Raw genomic sequence first — 9,417 nt, forward strand, 5'->3', positions numbered from 1 at the left:
TTGAGTTCATCAAGATTATTATTAAGTCAATTATAGTAAGATATATTACGAAATGTTATGCATGTTGTCAACTTTCGATGTAATGAAAGATTGTCTTTTCAAAAACGAATGCAATGTTTGTAAAATGTATCATATAGAGGTCAAGTACCTCGCGATGTAATCAACTGTTGTGAATCGTTTATAATCGGTATAGACTTCGTACGGATGGATTAGGACTGGTCTTCACAGTTGGTATCAGAGCGGTGGTCTTAGCGAACCATGTCTGCATTAGTGTGTCTAACTGATAAGTCGTTAAGATGCATTAGTGAGTCTGGATTTCGACCGTGTCTGCATGTCAAAAGTTTTGCTTATCATTTTGTGTCAAAAATTACCTGCTTATCATCCTTAGAGAATCACTTTCTTATCATTCTTAGTCTAGACACGTTTTACTGCATTGACTACATGAATAGTGTATAGACAAAAAAAAAATTCATATCTTAGCGTATCTGTTACTGTAAACTTTACCTGACATTTTCTGTAGATTCCTCCGTAACTTATGGGATTTTAGTATTATATATGCATATATAAATTATGTATTGCAGGGTACTAATCTACATCGTATAATCTAATTCTTATCGAAAATCCTTCATCTGATCGTACGAGATGAATCCTGCAACCAGTTCGAGTCCCTTAGATTCCAATAGCTATTCCGATAGTTATTCCGACAGCTATTCCGACATAGATGTTCACCTAAGCTCCGGAAGAAGCGTCACCAGAATGAATCAGCCAATCATCCATCCCCAATACATCTGATGAGTTCGTAGTTGACTTAATCAATGAAGATGAGAATAAGTCGATCTTTTTCACCAACTGAATTCACCTCTTGGCGAAGAATCTGAAGCACTTATCGGCGAACCTGTTCGAAACACCATTTTCTCTCTCATTTCCAGAGTATCTCGACACGATTATATTCTATCCACAATTCTAGATCTTATTCAACCACTCGTTCCGGCCGACAATCATTCTGGAATAATGGAAGAAGTTAACAAACTTCGCGCTCAAAAACTAAATATGGTGCAAAATGTATCAGCTTTAGCAACATCACCGGCACCAACAGTACCATCAGTAACAGCACCAGTACCATCAACAATCCACGCCTCAACATCTCATTCCATATCTCGAGTATAATCATCGTTCTACATATCGTTCTACATCGATTATCTTCGTTCTTCATGGCGATTATGTAATCTCTAATGTTTTAGAGATTATATATTCTTGTTCTAACGGTAAATCAAATGAGTTTAATATCATATTGACTCATTAAATCCATGATTACATCTGAAGAAAATATATATGTATATATATTTTCATAAAGATTGTAATTAAAAATTCTTTCGTACAAACTGTTAATGATGAAAATATTTTAACGGGTAGGTAATACCCGAGGAATATTTAGATTTCACATTAATAAGTTACACTGTACATTCTTCGAACCTAATTCAACGGTCAATTACCATCCTACTTACATCTACAGATATACGAATCTGATTCACCACAGAATAACCATATTCATCCAATTTCATATTTGGATTTTGATTTATCAAAAAATCAAGTGGCATAATGAAGGAAACATTTGACAAAATAAAATTTGTTAGAAACAAACAAATTAACCATGAGAAAATTTTGTTAAGAATCCACGCTAACTGTTCCTAGCTAATTATTCCTAGCTAACTGATTACATTTTATTTATCGTAATTTAATTATCGCAATTTGCATTCTCGCAATTTTATTTATTGTCATTTAATTCCTATTATTTACTTTACGCACCTTATTTATCGTCATTTAATTTCTGTTATTTATTTTCCGCTCTTTAAATATCGGGACACGTATACAAGGTTTTGACATATCATATCGACGCATATATATATATATATATATATATATATATATATATATATATATATATATATATATATATATATATATATATATATATATATATATATATATATATATATATATATATATATATATATATATATATATATATTATTTGGAATCACCATAGACACTCTATATGCAGTAATGATCGAGTTCTCTATACAGGGTTGAGGTTGATTCTATAATAATATATATACTTTGAGTTGTGATCGAGTCTGAGACATGTACACGAGTCACGATACGTATTAATTAATTCGAATATTATAAACTGTATATGAATTATTGAATTAGTAACTGTGGATTGCTAACTGTGGACTACCCACTTTGGACAATTAAAATGAATTAAAATATTGATTATAACATATGAAACTAAACAATTCTTCAAGTTTGCCACTTGATCTCATTTTAAACCTCATTTATATCTTGACGATTATAATCTGCGTTCAAACCTTTCATGATTCTTGAAAACACCTCAATCGAGAGGATGAACCAACCACATTTCATCTATGGAAGAAAAGATTGATGCATATAGTTATGCACCTGAAACCACCTCGGATTAATAACCGATGATTCAGATATCATAGCATTAAATGCAGAGGAAACAGAAAAATGGTAGATGGTCTAAATGGCCAAATGTTGATGATAAAGAAATGAGTGTTAGGAACGCTCGATAGAAAATTGGGTATTGAAAAACAGATTGAGCTACTCATGAAGAAGACCAAGGACAAATACAAGGACCAAACCCTATATTCAAAGGATTCAGGTAATTCTGGGATCCGTTAAAATCTTTAGAGAATATCTTGCTCCGAAGTCATGTTAAAATCTTGCGAAAAACCTTTCTCCATAAACCATCGAACTTAGAAATTCCAAAATATCATCATCAATATCTTCGATATTTCTGAGGATATTTTCATAAATATTCTCGTCCGAAATTTTATACCTCCTCGTGATTTCTGTGTTTCATTATATTGGAAACATTCAATAGAAAATTTAGTACCGAAAAGCAGATTATGCGAAACTATGAAGAAAGCCGTGGACAAATCACAAAGAATAAGTTTGAATTCAAAGAATCCAAATGATTCAATGTTTGCTAAAGTCTTTAGTAAATATTTTGCTCCTTACTCTAAACATTTGCAGACAATAGTTTCCATCATCCTCTGATCTTAGATATTCTGAGATATCATCGTATCTTTCATTATAAATATCCTCCATATTTCTGGAGATATTTTTATAACTATTCTTATCTGAAATCATTAATCTCTTCGTGCTATCAGTATTACATCATATAGAAACTGTTAGTTTCTATATTCTGTAAACTTTCGAGTTTAAAATATGAATGTTATTGAAGTAATGTTGGGAACTGATGCATGATTTAGTATAATATAATGACACTTGATCAACGTGATTATATTACAGTAAGTCATGCTGAGTTTCTAATGGGACGTGATGATTCACAGATCATAACGTCATCATGTGCCATGTTACATAACTATTTCATTCTGCGTAACTTCTGAACATATCAAAAATATATATATTCTTGATAGTTCTATATTCAGTGATTCTGATAAATTGACAAATCAAATCGTGCTAATACCTTCTTTCTTATTTAGAACATGATGTTTATCCGAAATTCCATACTTACGAATTCTGGACCATTACTCGCTCTACTAGAGGTCGGGAGGATAATAAAAAGGCAAAGAGATCTAAAATATAAGAGAAAATATAAAGCCCAATGACAACACCGAAATTACAAACCGTGGATATCAGTACGTATAGCAATATAAAGACACGGGAGGATTATAAATACAATAATCCCTAGAGCATAATAGAAATAAACAGATTCTTCAGGTGGGAATTGGAAAAGAAGAACGATCATTGCGATAGTTAGAATAAGAACAAGGATCAGAACAGGGTTAAGCATTTTCATAAATCTTTTGAATTTGGGAATTGAGTATAGAAGTGGTGAAAATAAATGGAACGGAAAAGGTAAATTTATAAAGGAAATAACAGATGTAGTAATTGGAGCAGATCACCGTATTTAATTAAAGAGATCTTAATTTCCATAAATCCCGAAGAATCAGATCTTATAGATCTTCAAGATTTTCTTTAAATCCCTTGAATTCCGAAATTCAACCAAGGCAATCTCAAAAGTTAAGACGCGCCTTATTTTCTAAATTCAAACCTGACTACCTCAAAAGTTAAAAACAAATCTCTGTTTCTCATTTCATTCTTTTGTGAATAGCTTCACTCGTGCTCTTCGAATAATCAAATTGTTTTATCCATATTACTCAATGATGATAAAACTCTATTTATCAACTCATATTCGTCATGAAAACATTTTTATAGTTAGTCATGACGACCTCACTCAAATTTCGGGATGAAATTTCTTTAACGGGTAGGTACTGTGATGACCCGGGAATTTCCAACCAAATTTAAACTTTAATCTTTATATGTTTCAGAGACGATAAGAAAAATCTGTAATGTTGAGTCTCAAAAACTTTGAATTGTGTTCATATAATCGTTTACCCTTCGACTGATCTCGACGATTCACGAACAACTATTTGTAAATAAATACAAGTATACATAGATATTATTTTGAACTAATAAAAATGCACTCCAATCGATTTGCAATTTATATACGTGAGTTTCATTGATCCCCTTTTACTCTTTACATTTTTGGGGCTGAGAATACATGCAAATGCTTTATTAACTGTTTTACAATATTTATATACGTGAGTGATAGTACCACTTTTAAATTATATTTTTGGGACTGAGAATACATGCGCTGCTTTTATAACTGTTTTACGAAATAGACACAAGTAATCGAAACTACATTCTATGGTTGAATTATTAAACCAAATATGCTCCTTTTTATTAAGTCTGGTAATCTAAGAATTAGGGAACAGACACCCTAATTGACGCGAATGCTAAAGATAGATCTATCGGGCCCAACAAGCCCCATCCAAAGTACCGGATGCTTTAGTACTTCGAAATTTATATCATGTCCGAAGGAGGATCCCGGAATGATGGGGATATTCTTATATGCATCTTGTTAATGTCGGTTACCAGGTGTTCAATCCATATGAATGATTTTGTCTCTATGCATGGGACGTTTATTTATGAGAATTGGAAATATGAAATCTTGTGGTCTATTAAAATTATGAAATGTTTATTTATGTTAAACTAATGAACTCACCAACCTTTTAGTTGACACTTTAAAGAATGTTTATTCTCAGGTACGAAAGAAATCTTCCGCTGTGCATTTGCTCATCTTAGAGATATTACTTGGAGTCATTCATGACATATTTCAAAAGACGTTGCATTCGAGTCGTTGAGTTCATCAAGATTATTATTAAGTCAATTATAGTAAGATATATTACGAAATGGTATGCATGTTGTCAACTTTCGATGTAATGAAAGATTGTCTTTTCAAAAACGAATGCAATGTTTGTAAAATGTATCATATAGTGGTCAAGTACCTCGCGATGTAATCAACTGTTGTGAATCGTTTATAATCGGTATGAACTTTGTCCGGATCGATTAGGACGGGTCTTCACAATTACAGTCGTATACTGTGTTGTATATGTGAAGCCTAACAAGCACCGATTAGATGAGAATGTGTATTATTATGTGAAGTGTTTATATTTTATGTAATATTTTATGGTGTCTAATGAAACGTTAACTTTCAGTATGGAAGCTAATGTTAATCAATGCGGTGGTGGTGGTGACCTATCCGCCAAAATAGGTGAGGCGTTGCAGAATTTCACTCCATTCATCACCCGCCAAATTAAGGAGACAATTTAAGATGCGGTTAATAATGAGATCGCAGAAATGATCAAAGTGCAAGTCTCTGATACGGTGCAAAGTGAGTTTGAAAGGAGGTTCCCTAAACCTCCAGTTCATGATGGTGGTGTGGGTGATGGTGTCGAAGGGGCTGGTGATATTGAAGAAGGTGTTGAAGTTGTCCCTCGAAAAGAGTATGGTTTGAAAAATTTCTCGATTACTAAACCCCCGGCTTATGACGGGAAACTTGACCTTATAATAAGTGCGCGTTGGGTATCTGATATAGAGGGATGTTTTCGTACAAGTGAGTGTCCACCTGAGAAAAAGACCCGTATGGGTACTAGCATGTTAAAGGGTGACGCGAAACGTTGGTGGGACGAGAAAATTACATTGTTCGGTGAAGAGCAAATGATGAATTTGTCTTGGGATGATTTTAAAAAGGAATTCTTTAAAGAGTTCTGAACGGAAGCAGACGTTACCTGTTTGCATAATGAATTACAAAATATGGAGCAAGGCTCTATGGATCTTAATACATTTAAAACTTGTTTCATGGCGAGAGTTCAGTTTTGTCCCGAATTTGTTGGGAATGATCGTTTATTGAGAGAGAATTTTCATCGATTATTGAATCCAAATTTGCGAGAGAAAATAAGTTTGGGTCATGTAGACTCCTTTACGAGTTTGTTTGAGGTGGCGAAGGGTTTTGAAACTAGTTTACCAAAGAAGGTAGATCAAGCTCCCTACAAAAGAAAGTTTGAGGCTACCAGTGTTCCTAGTAAGAAAACTAAAACTGTGACCGAGAGTGTGGGAAGTGTCAAGAAAGGGGGAATGAGTTTACCTCCTCCGAGGTGTTATAATTGTGGCCAAGTGGGTCATATTGCCCGAGACTGTACGAATCCAACTCCAGGGTCACCAATGTGTTTTAAATGTCATAAAGAGGGTCATTGTAAATCCGAGTGTCCTATGTTGTCTGACGCCGAGAAAAAGAAAGAGGCGGAAAGAAGGCTAGAGAAGGCGGCGGGGCCCACTAAAAGTCAAAATTATTTAATCACAGCCGAGGAAGCTAAAAATTCCTCAGATGTCGTTTCAGGTACTTTTATAGTTAATTCTAAACCGGTGAAAGTGATGTTTGATAGTGGTGCGAACAACTCTTTCATTGCTTTAACCTCTGTGGCTTGTGTGAATAAAACTTTAAATAGTTTAGAGCATCCGTTAAAAGTAGATATAGCGGATGAAAGATTTATGATAGCATCCGGAATCTATAAAGATTGTGATATAGAGTTCGGGTCGGAAAGCTTTAAGATTGATTTGATACCCATTACTTTAGGTGAGTTTGATATTTTCATTGGCATGGATTGGCTTGATCGAAATGAAGCCGATATTTCATGTCATGAGAAATATTTAAAAGTGAAGACTCCTAGTGGGGGAGTTATGATTATTCACGGTGAGAAACAGAGACGACTTATACCCGTGTGTACGTATGCTCGTGCGCGTCGTCTTGTTACTAGTGGGTGCATAGCCTTTTTAGCCCATGTTATTGATACTCAAAAAGAGGCGCAATCCTTTAGTGATATTCCGGTGGTAAGTGATTTTGAAGAAGTATTTCCGGATGAATTACCAGGTGTTCCACCAGAGAGACAGGTAGAGTTCCGTATAGAGTTGGTTCCGGGGGCTACCCCTATTGCTAAGACACCTTATCGTTTGGCACCAACCGAGATGCGAGAGTTAATGAATCAAATTCAAGAGCTATTAAAGAAAGGTTTTATTAGACCGAGCAGCTCGCCTTGGGGTGCTCCGGTCTTGTTTGTAAAGAAGAAAGACGGTAGTATGCGAATGTGTATCAATTATCGTGAATTGAACAAAGTGACGATCAAAAACTGTTACCCGTTACCTCGGATTGATGATTTATTTGATCAACTCCAAGGAGCATGTTATTTTTCCAAAATTGATTTGCGGTCCGGGTACCATCAAATGAGGGTCCGGGAAGAAGATGTTGAGAAAACAGCGTTTCCTACTCGTTATCGATGACATTCTTATTTATTCTCGTAGTGAAGATGAGCATGAAAAACATTTACGCAAAATTTTGGAGACTTTGCGAGCCGAAAAGCTTTATGCAAAGTTTTCAAAGTGTGAATTCTGGCTTCGAAGGATTCAATTTCTCGGCCATATTGTATCCGCCGCGGGAATTCAAGTAGACCCCGAGAAGATTTCGGCGATTGAAAAGTGGGAGTGTTCGACTACACCGACGGAAATTCATAGTTTCCTAGGTTTAGCCGGGTACTATCGGAGGTTTATACAAGATTTTTCTAAAATTGCTTCCCCGTTGACTAAATTGACTCGCAAAAATGTAAAGTTTAATTGGGGAAATGAGCAAGATTCGGCGTTTCATACTCTAAAAGAAAAGTTAAGTAAGGCTCCATTGTTGGTGTTACCCGAAGGGGTCGAGGATATGTCAGTTTATTGTTACGCTTCCTTAAATGGCCTTGGGTGAGTCTTAATGCAACGTGGGCGAGTCATAGCTTATGCATCGAGACAGCTTAAGGACCACGAGAAATCATACCCCACTCATGATCTTGAATTGGCGGCGGTAGTTTATGCATTGAAAATTTGGCGCCATTATTTGTACGGTGTTCAGTGTAAGAAATATACTGATCATAAAAATTTGAAATACTTATTCGATCAAAGAGACTTGAATAATCGCCAGCGAAGGTGGTTAGACCTTCTGAAAGATTATGATTGTGAAAGCCTTTACCACCCTGGTAAAGAAAACGTGGTGGTGGATGCCCTAAGTCGAAAGAGTAGCCCACCGAGTATCTGAGTTAAATCATTAAGATTGATAATTACTAATGACTTACTTCAAAGGGTTCGGGAAGCTCAAACACAAGCCTTACAGTTGGAGATTTGTAAAGAAGTGGGTATGAAAGGTCAAGTTGAACTTCTTAAAGAAAATGACCGTGGTTTATTAACAATGCACGGGAGGATGTGGATACCGAACACTAGTGAAATCAAGCGTCTTTTTCTTGATGAAGCTCATAAATCTAGATATTCTATTCATCCCGGTGCTACTAAAATGTACCGAGACCTGAAAGAAGATTATTGGTGGCCCGGTATGAAACGTGATATAGTGAGTTATGTTGAAAAGTGTGTTACCTGTTTACAAGTAAAAGTAGAACATCAAAAACCCGATGGTATGTTGCAACCATTAGAAATGCCTAAATGGAAATGGGAGCACATTACCATGGATTTCGTTACTAAATTACCGAAAGTAGCGAGAAACCGGTTTGATACTATATGGGTAATTGTGGATCGGTTGACAAAGAGTGCGTTGTTTCTTCCTATTCGGGAGACGTCATCATCCGAGTCTTTAGCGAAATTATTTATAAAAGAAGTGATTGCAAGACAAGGAGTTCAAGTGTCAATTGTTTCAGATAGAGACACTCGTTTTACGTCTCGATTTTGGAATAAATTCCATGAAGATATGGGAACCCAACTGAAATTTAGTACAACTTTTCATCCTCAAACAGATGGTCAATGCGAATGAACCATCTAAACCTTGGAGGATATGCTTCGTGCATGCGTGATTGATTTCGGTGGAAATTGGGATGAGCACTTACCGTTGGTGGAATTCTCGTACAATAATAGTTTTCACACTAGTATTGGAATGCCACCATATGTGATGCTCTATGGGAGAAAGTGTCAAACTCCTATTTGTTGGGG

General features: G+C 35.4%; 1 protein-coding gene across 1 annotated transcript; it reads left to right on the forward strand.

The window, feature by feature from the left end:
* The first annotated feature begins 6,207 nt into the window (after positions 1-6,207).
* LOC139859695 (uncharacterized) lies at positions 6,208-8,518 on the forward strand. The gene is made up of 3 exons (XM_071848475.1): positions 6,208-7,502; positions 7,750-8,187; positions 8,386-8,518. Exons 1-3 carry the CDS (start codon positions 6,208-6,210, stop codon positions 8,516-8,518), a joined length of 1,866 nt encoding a protein of 621 aa, XP_071704576.1.
* The last annotated feature ends 899 nt before the right edge of the window (positions 8,519-9,417 follow it).

The sequence above is a fragment of the Rutidosis leptorrhynchoides genome, chromosome 7, assembly GCF_046630445.1.
Source record: "Rutidosis leptorrhynchoides isolate AG116_Rl617_1_P2 chromosome 7, CSIRO_AGI_Rlap_v1, whole genome shotgun sequence".
In the NCBI taxonomy this organism is placed as follows: domain Eukaryota; kingdom Viridiplantae; phylum Streptophyta; class Magnoliopsida; order Asterales; family Asteraceae; genus Rutidosis; species Rutidosis leptorrhynchoides.